Source organism: Lonchura striata, chromosome 24 (genome assembly GCF_050655825.1).
Source record: "Lonchura striata isolate lonStrDom1 chromosome 24, ASM5065582v1, whole genome shotgun sequence".
Classification (NCBI taxonomy): Eukaryota; Metazoa; Chordata; class Aves; order Passeriformes; family Estrildidae; genus Lonchura; species Lonchura striata.
Window position 1 is genome coordinate 1,204,884 of NC_140726.1, and position 16,403 is coordinate 1,221,286.

The following is a 16,403-nucleotide window of genomic DNA, read 5'->3' on the forward strand; positions in this document are numbered from 1 at the left end:
ATTTCCATCAGAAATCCAAACCCCCCCAGTCCATGAAACATTCCTGTCTGCAGCCCATCCTAAGCCCCACAGCTACATTTAAGGCAGGAATTTCTACTTTCCTGCAGTTCCTGATCTGTTCACTGGGGCCTGAGGAGGTTAAATCCAGGAACATTTTCATTAACATCAGACATTTAAAGCAGATCACCTAACAAAACACTGAGGGTGCCGTGTGAGGAGACAGCCACCTTCTCTCCTTCCTCTGGTTTGGCATTTGCAGAACACACAAGTTGTGATGGGTCCCAAAAGCTGCCAGTGGCATCATGCCTGCCCATGCTGAGAGAGGGAACCTACACATCTGTCATTCCCCAGCAAAAAGAAACCAGGCACAGATATGCTGGGAAGGAGTTGATCCATACAAGTGTCTGGGGTGTTCTAACTATAGAACAGTAGAGAAAAAGTTGCTTGTCCCTAACTTTGTCTGGTTTCTTCCCTGCAGATGTGGACCACGGCTGCACCTGAAAAGCCCCCGGAGCCCACGCCTGGCTTTGTCTCCGAGAGCAGTTCCAGTGCCCGTGGCTCCTCTTCCGTGCCCACGGGCCACCAGAGCCACTTGGAAAAGCCTCGGGAGAGCACCAGGGCTCCCCCGCTGCACCTGCGCTCTGAGTCAGTCCCTGCCCCCTCCTCGTACAGCTTCACCCCGCCCGTGCCGCCCGTGAGGACGCTGGAGAGCAAGATCGCCGCGGCCATGCACTCCAACAACACAGACACCATCAACAACTCCAACTACCACTCCTTCCTGGCCTCGTCCATGCTGGCGTCCTCCATGGAGGAAGCGCTGCTTCCGCCGCCACCGCCTCCCAAGCACTCGTCCCTGCAGCCGGTGTACGTGCCGCACCCCAAGACGGACAGCCTCCCCGAGCCCGTGGGGCCTGACAGCTACCTGCACGCCAAGCACCAGTACCGGCCCGAGGGCGTCCCTGCCCACGGCTACCACGGCAAGGCCGAGCAGCACCAACCCTACCCGCCCCGCCCGGAGCCGCCCGTCAGCGAGGGCGCACGCTACGGCTCCTACGGCACGCAGGGCAAGGGCTCTGCTGCGGGCCTGCACCCCAAGCCCCGCAGCCGCACCGACTTCGTGTCCTCCGTGAGCCCCATGGGGCTTCGGGGCACCAGCTATGCTGAGGAGGCGCCCCCGTACCCCACCATCCGCAGGGTGCAGTCGCTGCATGTGCCCGGCCCGGCTGCCGCTGCCGCCATCCGCTCTGTGCCCATCTCCCGCACGGAGGTGCCCCCGGATGACGAGCCCGTGTACTGCCCGCGGCCCCTCTACCAATACAAGCCGTACCAGCCCCACTCCGACTACCACGTCACGCAGCTCCAGCCCTACTTTGAGAACGGGCGGGTCCATTATCGCTACAGTCCCTACTCCAGCTCCTCTGGCTCCCCCTACTACACTGCAGCCGACGGGAGTTTCTACGACCTGGATCCCTACAGCACCGTGCGGGTCCGGCCCTTCCACGGCCTGCCTGGCCGCGAGTTCGGCCCCTATGTGTCCCGGCTGCAGGGCAAGGGGCTGTACCGCTACCCCAGCCTGGCCGCCTACCCCCGGGCAGGGCTCATCAACCACCTGGGCAAAGAGCACAGCTTCGTGAGCAGGGACGTGCCCCCCGCCCCAGACATCAAGCACATGTACATGTCCTGGGACCTGGAGGACATGGAGAAGTACCGCATGCAGTCCATCCGCCGGGAGAGCCGCACGCGCCAGAAGGTCAAAGGGCCCCTCATGTCCCAGTACGACAACGTGGCCCCGCTGCTGCAGGACGAGCTGGGGGGCCTGGATGCCGTCCACCTGCGCAGCAAATCAGATCCTGGCAAGAGCGGCCTGCTCACGGTGGCAGAAGGAAAGGAGGGCAGGTACCCAGCCAAGGCAGCCACGCCCGAAGGGGACGAGCGTTACTACGGGCAGCACGCGGAGCCTGAGCTGGACCGGGCCCTCTATCACGGCGGGGGCTACGGCAACGGGCAGCCTGAGAAGCCGTCCTTGCCCCAGAAGCAGAGCAGCATCAGGAACAGGAAGATGCACGAGCCAGGCAGCAGCAGCAGCGAGCACAGGACGTATTTGCAGCAGGAAGCCAACCATAGGCAGCCTTCCGAACCCAAAAATGGGCCCCCCTACCCCGAGTACAGGCCCAAGGGCGGCCCGGAGCCCTCTGAGCCCATGGGCTACCAGCACTCGGGCAGCAAGTACATCCCGGCCAGCCAGGAGACCCTGAGGCTGAACCACAAGGAGGGGAGGCTGGCAGATGACAGGCCGGACCTGGAGAGGCCCCGAGGCAGAGCGCCCATGGAGAAGCACTCCAGAGACTGCTACAAGGAGGAGGAGCACGCCGCTCCTCCGGTGGCGCCGCCGCCCAAGCCTGAGCGGAGCCACAGCCTCCGGATGCGGGAGCACCCCGAGCCCATGGAGAGGGACTCTGCCCTGCTGTACCCGTACCAAACCCTGGGCAAGCGCCAAAGCACGATGACTGTGGTGTCCCAGTACGATAATCTGGAGGATTACCATACCCTGCCTCAGCACCAAAGAGGGGGCTATGCTGGAGCAGGGGCCTTCGTGCCCCCCGGCTTCCCGCACGTGCACAGCAGAACTTACGCCACGGCGCTGGGGCAGGGAGCCTTCCTCCCCACAGAGCTGTGTCTGCAGAGGCCCGAGACAGAGGTGCACGTCGAGTGAGCTGGGGGGGGGGACGAGGGATAGAATCTAAGCAGCCTCTGCTGGACAGTGGACTGTTTTATTTTTTCAGTGACAGTAAAAAACTCCCCAACCCTGCCCCCAGTGAGCAAAGCAAGCCCCCCTCAGCCCTCCCTTGGCCCCCACTCACTGTTTTTATGTAGTAGAGCTATAGATTTTCATGTAGTTTTGAGCCATCTGGGAGGACAGGGCAGGCTGTGGGCACACAGGTGTTGCCTGAGGCCAGGCAGGGCTGACACAGATGCTGTTGGGGCAGGGAGGGAAGTTTTTCCTTCCCAGACGTGACACTGGCTGCTTCTCCCCACACCCACGGTCCCATGTATGATGGGCTGTGCACGATGGACTGTGCCTGCAGCTCCCTCCTGCTGCAAACTGCCCATCCCAGGCTGGCTCCCAGGAATGGGCCGTGGAGAAGCCTCGAAGTTACACAGAGAGAGTGGGGCTGGGCAGGGCTCCCCAGGGATCCTCTCCTTGCTGAGCCTCTCCCTTAGCTGCACCCACTGCAGCTGCTCTGAGCTGGGTGGGGTCTGTTTTGACTCCAAGCCCGAGGAACAGGCTCTGAAGCTAGCTCAGAACAAAACACACTTGTTATGTGTCTTGCTTATTAACAAGCTGCTTCTGCCTACAATAAGTCCATTTCCTTCACATTTCTCTGTTGTAAGCAGAGGCCAGCTGCAGGAGTCGTGTAAGGCAGGTTTGCATTTCTCACACCAAAAGAAATAAACCACTAAACTACACCAAACCCAACCCCTAGAGCTGGGAACAGCGTAGCCATTCCATCCAGTCCTGCATCTTTGCTGCAAGGTTATCTGTGGCCCAGATGAGCTCATCCCATCCTGTGGCTGGCAAGACTGTGTCATCTCACTGCAAAAAATACTAGAAAAATAGAACTTAAAAAAAAAGTCTATAGCATTATGTAAGTCTGAGCCCACCTTGCCAGCTGTGTGTGACAAGTTGTCTGCATGAGCAGCTGCCCTGGGTCAGGTCCTGCAGCAATTCCATCAGGGAATGCTCCTGTTGAGCTTAAGCTGGAGGTCTTGAGACCCTCTGCAGCCTCTGAGTTCCATGCTGGGCAGAGACCCCGTTGAGTTGTGGCACACAAGGAGCAGTGATGTGCCCAGGTGCAGTTTCCAGTATTCAGTGAGTAGGGACAGAAGGCCAGTGCACTCTAAAATACACCAAAAATGGTGTCCAAGCTGCTGAAAAGCATTGATATTGTAAAAACAGCCTGGCGGCCCCTCGTGCTGCCTCTCAGACTCCCCAGGACTCACACACCCTGTACAAATAAAGCACATCCATTCCATTAGGTAGGGCTTGCAAGCAATACTTGAGATTTAGCAGTTTTTAAATGTTCACTGATAAATTCCAAGGCCATTCCTGTTCTGTGTGGTTGAAGAACTTCTCTACCTGTTTCGAATTTCTAATGTTTTATGAAAAACCTGGAAGTCCTGCAGTTAGCACACAGCTGCTTAGGTGGGGCTTTTTGAATAAGAAGTTTCATGGCTATTTTGGGACTTTTAAATCCTAAGGAAAGCCTGCTTTTACTTGCTGACTACTCTGTAGCTGTTTGCTTCTTTTAACCTTGGAGCTTTGTCTGGGGCTGTTTCAGTAACTACCTTCTGGTTCTATTTTATTGTGCAATGCTGGTGTTTTAAGCATTTTGTTTAGAAGAGTTCTCACATGTTTTGGAACGAAATCTGGCAGTAAGAAAAAAAGAAGAAAGAAAAAAAGAGAAAAAAGCAGCACTGTGATCCAGGTTACCACAATCTCCTCGTGAGGAATTCCCAGGTAGAGGGGTTGGGGTTTTTGGTGAGGGAATTCTTTTCATAGTGTTTTCTTTTAAGGAAAACTGACAGAACTGCACAGAAAGGGACCACTGGGTGAGCCACCTTGTCTCCACTGGCACTAACTCCAGTTAGTGGCAAGGCTGAGCTGCCCCGGTTCCTCAGGAGCCAGGCTGGGTTATCTGTGCTCCCCAGCAGAGCTGTGTTACGCCTGGGCCAGCAGCAGTCTCAGCCCCTGGCTGCCTGCCAGGTCTCCAGTTGAAGCAGGGATAAATGTTTGGTTCAGGCTATTTGGGATTCAGGTAAAGAGAGCTGCAGGTCCAACCTCTCTCTCTGTGAAAGCCTTAACTCCCCCCCTGCCCTGCAGTCTCCCCCTCCCTCTGCCTGGGCCTTACGTCAGCCAGGACTATCCTGCCACTGCGAGGGGCTGCTCCCAGCTCCTACTAATTGTAAAGGCCTCTGGATTTTCCTGCTCGAAGCCACTGTCTCCCTGTAGAGCCCAAGTGCCATCCTTGACAGCCTCTGCTCCTCAGTGCTGTGCTGCTCTCCCTGCGTTGTGTCAAGTGCCAGGTGCGAAGCACCCGCTCATCCCATTGGAAACAAACCCTTCAGCACCTTTCCCAAAGGGCTTTTGGAAGTGCACACCTGTACCCCTAACCTGGAGGGCTGCTGCAAACAGCCTTTTGGGAATGAGAGGAAGAAGACAGCAGAGCAGTGACTCCCAGCCATCTCCCCCTTGGCACGCAGCCACAATCAGGTGTGCTCCAAGGGTGGAAGCTCTCCCAGAACCCAAACTCATGTCCAGCACTGCTGAGCCACAGTACAGAATTTAAAAAGGTGAAAACACCAGCTTTTCCCAGTAACACAGACCAATACCTTTCTTTTATCGTTGCTCCTGCCCACAGCTTCAGCAGCATCCTGCATGATCCCGCCCTGCCAAGCCATACAGTGAACTATGCAGTCCTGCTCCTGCTCTGGGCTCAGTCTGCTGGTCTTACAGAGAGTTTTACATTCTCATGAACCCCAGAATTCATAGGTGAGGTTGGAAAGGGTGTCATGCATCAGAGCAAGGCAGGCAGGTGACACCAGGAGTCTCAGGTGGGTGAGCTGGAAGATGGTGACAGCCCGGTCGTGTGTCCCAGAGTGAAGAGAGCAGGGGGACAGCAACACAAATAATCCTCTAATCCAAGTACAGTTGTGCTTGGGCTCCGTAATTCCTTCTGACCACGTCCCCAGGGTGTGACAGCAGCTGTGTTCCTCAGCAGTTCCTCACACGGATACTGTCTGCATCTTCAGCTGCCACTCCCTCTGTTTCCAGAAGAGGGTCTCCCAATGCATGTAGGAATGATGCTGCAGGAGTGTGCTCCAGCTTTGGATTTTCACCTCTGCTCTGGAGCAGGACGTGACCCACAGGAGACCTTCCTTGGGAAGGGGAGTGCAGTTGTAGGTGAGTAATGAGGACTTGGCCCCTGTGAAGTCTTAAGTAAAGCATTAATTTCTGATTTTTTGCAGAGTCTTATCAGGTGATATCTATATGCATCTCTGAAAACACCCCCACAACTTTGTGCCTATGTCTTTGCAGTGATCCCCCACCCCTGCTCACCACTGGGGGATCAGTGAGGATTGCACAATGGTAGTAAGTTGCTACACAAAACCAAAACCGACTTGAAAACGTTCTGTTCCTCTTTGACCCCAGAAGGGACAAAACCTCAAGTGAGCTCTGCCATCCCCCAGGCTGGTGACAGGGCATTGACTCAAGTGGTGTGTTAAATGTCAGGAAATCTGGGTGAGAAGTGGTTTTCCCTCCTTTCGTTGCCGCGGCTTAGGCACGTTCCTGTTCCCCGGGCCCTGTGAAGGGCACGGTGTGCTGTGAGCACACACCTGGGTTCCTCCTGTGTGCAGAGCCCTGCCTCGTCCACCTGGCGGGGGACAAGAGGGTTGTTTTGTTGTTCCTTTCCTGCTGTAGAAGACTTGATTTTTCTTTCCCTGAGCCGCATGAGAGAAACATCCCAGAAAGTCTTGGGTTACCTTTGGAGTTCCCTTCACTTTAATTTATAGAGTGTCTTTTTTTGTGAACTGGTGTAAAATGTATATGCCGATGAACTCATGTATTTTTATGTAAATATTTTTTGTGGTTTCCCCACTTGCCCTTCTCTGTAAATATTTAGAATTCTCATATTCTTCTCACATTGTATGATGCAGACGTGGTTTTGTTTCTGTTTTTTATTTGTACTGTAATGCAACAATCCAGACTGAGGTGTCTTGTGGTATTAAACAAAAGCAACAGTCCCACTGAGCTCACACTCAGATGTGCAACTTGACAGCATTAATCAAGCCAGGTTAAAAACCACTCAGGTGTGCCTGCGTGTATTTTTTTCCTCTGCCTCGTTAATTAACAGTGTACTTAAAAAACAAAACAGGAGCAGCCATCTTGGGGCTGTGCCTTGGAGGGAGGGATGCTGGCAGGCAGCTAAAGGTGAAGGAGGTGACTTTGAGTTCCCATGCCAAGGCTTGGGCTTATCTGTGCCGTTCCACCTGTGCCCACTGCTGCTTCCTAACAATAAATAAACCTGCCTGGGCTGTTTGAGTATCCCTTTCCTCTCACCCAGCAGGACAGCATGAGCAGAAACAGCCTGGCCCTGGCACTGAAGGCACAGGGCAGATGAAATCAGGACAAACAGATGGCACAGGCCACCTCTGAGTTGGCTGGGAGGGATTCTGGGCAGCACAATAATACTGCTCATAGTTAATTAATAGCAAAAAGTTGATTAAAGGAAACGAATTTCAAACATTTTTAACTCTAAGAAGGAACTCTCACAGTCTTTTCATCCAGTAAATAATACTGAGTTTAGAACTGCTGCCAGGAATAAAAGCAGCCTAATCCTTCTCTCCATGGAGGACAGGTGACCCCACTGCTGATGGACCTGTGGAGTGGCTCCTGCTGTGCAGTCCAGCTCTGCCCAGAGGCTTTGTGTGACTGCAGGGGGGCTGCATTAGGCCTTCGGAAATCTTGGCCTCATCTGCTCCCAAATCCTCACTTCTCAGTCCAGATATGCTTATTATTGCACATCCAAACTCAGCTCTGCTGTCCTTGTAAGGTCCCACCAGCAAACCCAGCAACCCACCCCTCCTGCCTGAGCCAGGAATTCCTGCTCTTCCAGAGCCAGGAGCTGAGGCTGTGCCACGGGGAACCCTCCATGTTCGGTGTCTCCCCTCTCATGGGAGGACACCAGAGCTGTCCTCGCAGGGCAGGACATGACCAGGCTCACTTGGCAAATAAAAATCTTGACAACTAAGTTCAGTAGACAAATTCCCATTTTAACTGAAGTGTTGGTGGCTGGGCAGCCTGTTTTCTGTGCAGCACCCTGGCAAGGATGGGTAAATCTATGGCAGGACACTCGGGCTGGGTGGGAAAGGGAACAGCAGGAGAATGAACCCCAGGGGTGTTTCCTCAGGGAGCAGCCCCAGAAGTGGCATCCCACCTCCCCAGCTCCAAAAGCAGCACCACAGGCATTTCCTTCGATGCCACCGAGATCCCAGTGAGGCAAGAACTGGGCTGGGGTTCCACACACCAGGAGAGGGCTCAGGTGCCCCTGCAGCGCCGGGAGCAGCTCAGTTCTCCAGTTCTCCAGCCACTGCTCTAAGGATAAACAGGATGGAAACCCCGTCCCTCTCTGACAGCCTGTCCCGACCAGCTGAGGTCTGTGGGCAGACCAGGAGGAAAAGGGAGAAGGATGGGTTTAAATTGTGCCAGAGGAGTGGCAGAAGCTGGGCAGTCGCTTTTCCTCCCAGCAGTTCCAGCAGGCAGCGCTGTTAGACTGCCTTTACCTCAAACCCGACCTGCTGCTGAAAAGGATGATGATGTTCCTTTCTAGCAGTTCCTGCTCGGTTTTCCAACTCCTTGTGTCTAAGCATGGGTTTTCTTTTCATTTTTTTCATATTAGAAGAGATTTGCAGAGTGGTCAATGCTGGCAGCATCCTGAGGCAATCCTGAGGAGCAGCCCCACTCCCCCCAGATCCTGAACATTCCCACCAGGAGGTGACCTGCAGACCTCAGCAGGGAAGCCACCAAGTTCCACTAAGTTCCAGGGCCCCATCCCTAAGGAACATGACAACATGTTTACTTCTACACTAAAAGTCATCCAAAACCAGCAACTGATGCTGGAAAGCCGGGAAGATGCTCAGTCTTTCCTTCCTCCCTCCAGCTGGTGCATGGATGCCCTGCTAAGATTCATTATGAACTCAGAGAGCCAGAAGGGCCCCCAGCACAGGCTCTGAGCCCAGCACCTGCCAGAGCAAGGCTTGGGCAAATACATCCCCAGCTGTGCCACGGCTGAGCCTCCCTTCCCGTCCCCTTCCTCCTTTCCCACACCCGAGCCTGCTTTTGTGACCTCCCTGTCACCCAGGAGCTGGGGGTCTAGGCAGGGCAGGGGACAGAGGGGACTGCCCCAGATCCCTCCAAACTGGTGCTGCTGTGTGCCCCTCTAGCAGGGCTTGACAGGAGTTTGGCAGCGCCACAGGAGCTGGGGAGGGGTGCAGGAGGTCACCCAAATCCCCTGGACTGGCATTCCTGTGCAGGAACTGCCTGCCAGCCCTGCCAGGGAGCTGGCATGGAGGGCAAGGATCCTGCCCAGGCACAGACTGGCCATTCCTAAGGGAGAATTCGTGACGTGGGGCCAACAGCAGCAACTGAAATGGATGGGAACAGCAATCCTTGGTGCTCCTCTCATCCTCCCTGGGGACAGCAGGAGCAAGCTCTCTGCTCCAGGGCTGTCCAGCCTCCTCCCACTCCTCCCTCGGGAAGAGCTGAGAGGGTCCTGCCCTTTGCTTTGCATCTGCAAAAGCTTTGAGGCAGCTCTGCATCAGGAACTGTCACAACACCACTCCCTGCCCCTCTGCCATCACTTCATCAACCTTTCCTGAAGGGTTTTTGTTAATCCTGTGCCATTTGGATGCTCAGAGGCAGTGGGAGAAGTCAGGGGCGTTGGGAAGGGCTGGGGTGTCCCAATGAAGGGATCGGCTGCTGAGCACACCCTGAGTCACTGCAGTGTAGTGTGGGGTAGCCAAACTGCGCCCCGACACCTAAAGTCATTAATTCAAGAGGCAGCAGAGCCCAAACCAAAGGTGTGACCTGCAGAAAGCATCCCTGGAATAGGGAATGGGCTGTCCTGGTGAAGGGGAGGGCTTGGTGCATCTTACAGGGAAATTAAAGCTGCCTCAACTCCATCCTGTGCATCTTAATCCTTCCAGTTCCAAATCCTTCCCAATGGGCCAAGGAAAGTCACCAGCCTCAGACAGACACCTTGAGTCCAGACTGTGTCTGTTTTATGGTCAAACTGCAGGACAGGCTCCTCCAGGCACTGCCCAGAGCTGCTGGCCAACCTGTCGTGCCACTGTCCCTGTCATGCCACTGTCCCTGTCGTGCCACTGTCCCTGTCGTGCCACTCGGGGCCCGTCCAGCATCACAGGGGGAGCCTCACTGCTCTGATTCCCTCACAAGGGGAAAAGGGAGGTGGATCCCCCAGAAGCATCCTGTACAGAGTGTCTGAATTCATTAATTACAGCAGGTGCAGTCTGGAGGCTCTCACCTTTCTGAACAAGGAAAGTTGCTCTTCTAAGTACCAAAGGCAGCAGAATGAGATCCTCGTACAGATCTCAGCCTGATGGGGTTGTGCATTTAGAAGGATGCAAGGACTGTAGGTGTGACAGGTGAGAAAGGAAAAACAGGTTACACAAAGGAGAAGGTGTTAATGTAAAAATGTGTTCATCCATTTTTTAAAGATGCTGGAGAATATTTGACTCCAGCAAGTGCTGGAACTTTATGCATTATTCAAACTGTGTGAACGTTTGAAGCCTGGAGACCTGGAAGCCTTCACTGAGAACAAGTCTCCTGGCACGTTCCCAGGGAGGAAGTGTGGCTGATCCGTGTTCTCCCGGCAGAGCAGGCGGCTGCAGAATCCCTGCTTTTCATGGATTGTGGTCTGCTCTGCACCCCTGCACTTCACAGCAGCTCTGCTTCCCTACACCCCTGGACTACACCAAAAGCCCCAGTGGGATGCACTCAGGATGCAGGCAGGGAGAAGCTGCTCCTGAGCCACCGGGCTCACACAGAAGTGGTGCAAACACACAGGAAATGCAGCAGGAACGCAGAGGCACAGGGATGAAGGAGAACACAGCAGCCCACATTAAACTTGCAAGGGAAATCCAAGTGTCCATCCCCCCACAACTCCAAATCCACCCTCACCCTCCCAGGCAGCCAATCCTGTCCACAGCAATATTCCAGAGAACCTCTTCTGCTGCACTTCAAGCTATAAATTCAAACATCAGAATAAAAAAAGAGGTGCCAGACGGGGCCAGGTTTTCAGACAAGCAGGCAGGCAGCCAGCAGCACAAACACACTGAGCACGGGCAGACATCTGCCTTGGCCCCTCCTCCTCCCCATCCCTGCTTTTTATTTATTCCCATCTTTTTCTTTTCTCTTTTCTTCACATTCCCTCTGGTTGCTTTCTGAGGGGGACCTGCATCACCTCACCCATGGGGTTTTTGTTTCAAGCCTTTAGTTTCTTTTCTCTGAATCCAGCTCAAGTTTTGCCAGCCTTTCTCTCCCTTGATCCAGCCCCACAGGGGTGGGAACTGGGGCAGGATCTGCCTCATCTTCTGTGGCCAAAGACAGCTGGGGAGGGATGGCTGCACAGGAGAAGCAGGGGGATGGATCCCAGCACAAACCCACACTGTGCTGGCCAGAAACCCCACTGATGTGGAGAAAGTGGAATTTCACTTGTAATGCAGCAACCTCCCAACTAATCTCAAATACAAAAGGCACATTCACACACTACAGAGTGCTGCAGGCTGCCTCAAACGTCCTCACTTTTTCCTTGTGTGAAAGGCTCTTGGAAAAGGAGCAAATATTAAAGTGCCACTGCTTTATAAAATACTTTCCTCAATCAATAAAGTAAGTTCAAAAGCAAAACAAACCCACTGTAACAACACCCCCAAACCACAGCCTTTTCCATGTCACCTCAGGGATGATTTTAAGGTGAAGGATGAGGGCAGGCTCAGTGTTCCCACCTACAGGGAACTCTTCTCATGGAAGGGACTGGAGGTTTCCCTCAGGGCTCTCAGAGTCTGGAATCTGCAGGGCAAGGGGAACCATGGAATGATTTGGGTGGGAAGGAACCCCCCAAGCTCATCTAGTCCAGCTTAACTGATTTTCACATTTGGTTTTGAGGAACAGGAAAATAAACAAAAGCACCTTTCCAAGAGCCAGAGGTTTATTTGCTGTTGGTGAAGCAGCAATTGATGGCATAAAAGCCCACAAGGCTCTAAGTTAATCATTCTCTTTTCCAGAGCAAGATTTGAGTATTAAAGGGACAAACATAAGACCATGGGAAAAAAAAAGAATATTTAATGGGGACTGAGCAGGGGAACATGATCCATCCTGCAGCCCTCAAGAGGTGGGCTGGGAGCCTTGGGCAAGGGCAGTAGAGCTGCACAGATAAAAACCATCACAATGCTTAGACACAAAAGTGCATACTGGGGCTCCCCAGCCATCCCTCTGTGGCAGTTCCCCACTTCTTCACTTTGCATCCCAGGAATTCTTTTGTGCATTTGTGCTGTAGATGCCACCTCTGCTTCCTGCTCCTGCACACCCCATCACACCCTGCCCAGCTCAGCTGAGTGTCCCCTCCTGCTCCCTTTCAGCTCTGCTGGGCAGAATGAACAGTGGAGCAGTGAGCACGAGGAGGGAGCAGCAATGCCTGTGTGGAGTCAGACCAGGCACAGAGGAGCTCAGCACCTGAATTAGCAGGAAGCCCTCATGGTTTGTGTCTCACCACAAAAGCACCAGTGGGAAGGAAGCTCTGGGAAGGGCCCTCATCATGAAAGGGAAGAAAGAGAACAAGGAATTAGGTTTACATTCCTTTTTCCCCTACAGATCCTGGGCCTTTCTGGGTGTTCCACATACAAGCTCAGATCCAGATCACCCATGTCCTGCCAGGTGCCATGGGCTGGAGCATCCCTGAGCTGGGCAGTGCCTTGGAGATGATCCATCCTCACCTCTGGGAGGCCTTCCCCCACCAGGACCTCATTACCACAGGCTAATTACTCACTAACAGTAAAACCCTGCTCACAGAATCCCTTGTTTAAGAGGAGAAGGGGGTCCTGCAGTATGAACCTGGGCCAGCAGCATCTTCATAGAAATTCCCAGCTCATGATAGGGACACAAGTTTTTCTGTCAAATACCATTCCCTAAGGGATTGGGAAATGCATGATTGCAGACTGAACAGGGCTTGGAGCAATGTGGGACAGTGAAGGTGTCCCTGGCCATGGCAGGGGCTGGGACTGGATGATCTTTAATGTCCTTTCAAAACCAAACCATTCTGGGACTCCATGAAGACAGATTTCAAAACCCTCCAGTTTCTAATTCCCAGGCCTTGGGAGCAGGTTTCATCCCCATTTTACCACACCAGAGGCTGAGCTCAGTGAGTTTAGGGAGTCAAGCAGTACCTGGGATGTGACAGTGGGACCCCACAGACATCAGTGTCCCAGGAGACCCTGCCACAAATGGCTGAGCCAATTTTCCTGCTGCAGACTCCAGGTTTATTCTCTCCTGGTTGTCCTTGCACAGTGGTGGGGAGCAGGTCACACTGCAGACCCTTCCCAGGCTCCTCAGAGCCCAATTCTCAGGTTCAGATGACACCAGCAACCACGTCAGTACCTTCAGAGGTAATTAAGCACCTAATCAAATTTGGGCCTCTAGTCACTAGCTGAACATATAAATCTAATTTCCCCCCTTTATTTCAGCAGGCAGCAGAGCAGAATGGAGTGCTGCCAGGAGCTGAGGCAGATCTCTGCTCAGCCTTTTCCACCCTGCAGGTTTGCTTTTGGACACTCACAGGACTCCCACTGAAGCATCCTGAGCTCAGGAGGGCACTCTACACTTGAGGAATAGAAATGTCAAAGCAATTAAGTCTGAAGAGGTTCTTTTTCTATCCATTTAAAGTCTGTGAATTCCCTCCAGTGTGTACAATACATCTCCCATTTTAACACTCATGCAAGTGTTTTGCCTGAGCCATAGTCAGGGCATGAGGCAACATTCCCCTTTCTGCAGAGGAACTCCTGGGAACTACTCATGTGCCACTGGACACCCCTCAAACAGTGGGGGAAAGCCAAATTACTGAGCCCCAAAGCCACAGGGCCCAGGCCACCAACCAGCCCTGATCATGCTGGGACCACCCTCAGAGGCCAATTCCTGAGTGTTTCTGCTCTGAGAGAAAAAGCTGTCACTGCCCTGCTGGTCCCACCCCTCTGCCCTGCTCTGTCAAGGACGAGGTCAGTGGTGGATGTTTCCTGCAGAGGAAAATCCACTGGGGCCACTTCCCAGGATCCAAACCCTGGAAGGCAGCTCCATGTCCTTGTGGAAAGAGGCAGGAGGCAGACAGGGAACAGCTGACCTCATCTTCCTGTAGCCTTTCAAGCTTCCTTTGGCCTGGCTGCTGTGGCCACAGCAAATCCCCCCGGTCCCTCAGCCATCCCTCTCTGGGCTCCTCTTGTCCTGAGCAGCCTCCTGAGTCTGAATCCTGGGGAAATAAATGCAATCCTTCCTTTCAGTCATCAATCCAAGATTGAAACCTCAAGGAAAATGTGCAAGATAAGGACATTTCTCCCAAGGCCTCTGCAAGCAGTAATAAATCCTTCAGCTGTCTCCCAGAGTGATTCTCCACAGTCTCTGAGGCCACAGAATGAGTTCAAGAGCTGTGGCTCGTTTCTAGGAGGGCATTTCCTCTCCTGTTTGCCACCAGGAGGCTGCTGGGGGCACACAAACCCCAGTGCCAGCAGGCCCATCAGCTCCCTGGCTGCCATGAGGCAGCAGCTGTATAAAACAGAGCTGCCTCATTTCTTGAAACAGGAAAGGAGGAGAGAGGAGGGGAGCTGCTGGATGCAGCCCCAGTGCACCCCGATCCACACCAGCCACCCCCGTCCAGCTCAGCACCACAACAGCCCCAGCTGGGGAGAACAGCTCAGACAGCCCCAGGGACAGGACACAGCTCCTCACAGCCACCTCTGTGGCCTGGGGCTGGCACCACTGTGCATCCATCCTTCCCCTTCCCTGGCTCCTCTCCCTGTGCCTCAGGAACCAGTGCTGCCCCAGCTGCAGGGTGCAGCCAGGGCTGCTGCAGGAGCTGAGGGGACAGGGTGGGGCCACCCCTGGGCCCTCTGCAGGGCCCTGCATCCCCCAGAGCATCTGCCTCATCCTCCTTTGTCCCTTTGCAGAGCAGAGGGGGCTCCTAAACTCACACACCTGAGGGTGGCTCCATACTCAAAGCTTAGATCTGCCTTTGGCACCACAGGACAGGACTCTGCTCCCGGCTGGCACAGGAGGGTTGTCACCATGGAGAACCCAAAACTCAGAGAGGGAGGGAGGGAACGACACCCAAGTGCAGAGCAGAGTCCTCTTGCCACCAGCTGGAGCTCCCAGCAAGGAGCTCCCTCCTGTTGGATTGTGCTCTTTTCTGATCTAGAGATGGGAGGCATTTTCAAAACTTTTATTCTATTTTCAGTCTTATGTGAAGGGTGAAACAATACAATACCCAATACAGATGCACACTGTATGAGCCTTCTGTCAAGCTTTAAGAATTCTCTACAAATCCACTTCCCACACCTTCCAGCAGGAGCTCACCCCCAACCCACCCAGCTCACCCCAGGCTCAGCTGCCAGAGCTACACCCCAAAAATCCCATCTAGGCAGAAGCCATATGCCAGCAGGAGGATGATCTCCAGCACCTGGGCAGGCACTCAGTCAACCTCGTGCTGCAGCTTCTGCTTTGAATGTTGTTCAGAGTGGAAGCTGTCATGGTGTACAGGTACAGCACCAATAACAACAGCTAAATGTGACAATAACAACAGGGTCCTCTCCCAGCCAAGGGCACTGGCAAACCACACATTCAGCACCTAAACACATGCAGAGTCCCTTTGGCTACACAAGTACTTCTTGCAGGGAGTTCCACAGTCTTGGAGATTAAAAACTATATATTTTTTAAATGTGTATTTAACTTCAGTCAGTTCAAAATGAACTATTTCTGTTTAAATTTGGTGGCATTCTTGTTTTGGTTTTGTACTCCACCTCTCTCCCTGGCACAGGGATGTGACATTTCCATAACACACTGGGTTCCACTGAAATTGAGATAATTCCCAGGCTGTGGCCTTTTGGAAGGCAGGAGTCAGGAGCAGCTTTTCTTCATCTCAGTATGTGTGCCCTCTCTTCCCTCAGACAACCCCAGAGCTCTGCCAGCCCAGGAGGAAAGGGCAGGAGCTGTGGCAGGCACATGCTGCTGCACTTTCATTATCACAGTCACAACATGCTGCCAAGCTGGGGAGTATTTTTAGACTGGGAAAGAAAAAAAAACAGGCATTTATCAGAGAATTATTAATACAAAAGCAACACTAATATTAGCAGTGCTTGCTTTTCCCTATACTTATACAAATTTGGGTTGGTTTTTTCCCTTTTCCAGCTCTTCTAGATGAGGAAATTGGTGCTTATCCATCACTGAGAGGTCTTGGACAAAGAAACTAAGACAGGGGACAGAGATGGGGGGTCCAGGTCTTAAGGGGATACAGGGATGTCTAAAAAGGATCACTTTGACTCCTGCCATGGATGGCAAAAGCTGTCACACCCCATAGGCTCCCCCAGGGAAATGTGTGTGACACACTCACTGAGGATCCATGGACCAAGTTCTCCCCTTCTCTGGAACATCCTTGCTTTCAGAAAACTTGCTGACAGGTTGATGATCAAGGCAGTTCATCTGAGTAAGATTTGCATAGATAAACTGGATTAAACCCCTGTGTGGACACAGCTAGAAGCAAGTTTTTTGTTTATTTTAGCTCTGAAGT

General features: G+C 53.3%; 2 protein-coding genes across 20 annotated transcripts in view; one reads left to right on the plus strand and one right to left on the minus strand.

Moving 5' to 3' along the window:
• Nucleotides 1-6,865, plus strand: part of ARHGAP32 (Rho GTPase activating protein 32) — a 236,312-nt gene extending 229,447 nt beyond the window's left edge. For all 17 annotated transcript variants that reach the window (XM_085560079.1, XM_085560081.1, XM_085560069.1 and 14 more), the window contains one exon: nt 479-6,865. In XM_085560079.1, coding sequence (XP_085416205.1) covers nt 479-2,713 — 2,235 coding nt within the window. In that variant the 3' untranslated portion in view covers nt 2,714-6,865. The remainder of the gene's footprint in view (nt 1-478) is intronic.
• The window catches only part of KCNJ5 (potassium inwardly rectifying channel subfamily J member 5), an 81,811-nt gene that overhangs the window by 10,765 nt on the left and 54,643 nt on the right, over nt 1-16,403 (minus strand). The window contains exon 4 of one of the 3 annotated variants that reach the window (XR_002465512.3): nt 16,227-16,315. The exons of the other annotated variants lie outside the window; for them this stretch is intronic. The gene's annotated coding sequence lies outside the window, so the exon portion shown is untranslated. The remainder of the gene's footprint in view (nt 1-16,226; nt 16,316-16,403) is intronic. 3 annotated transcript variants of the gene reach the window in all.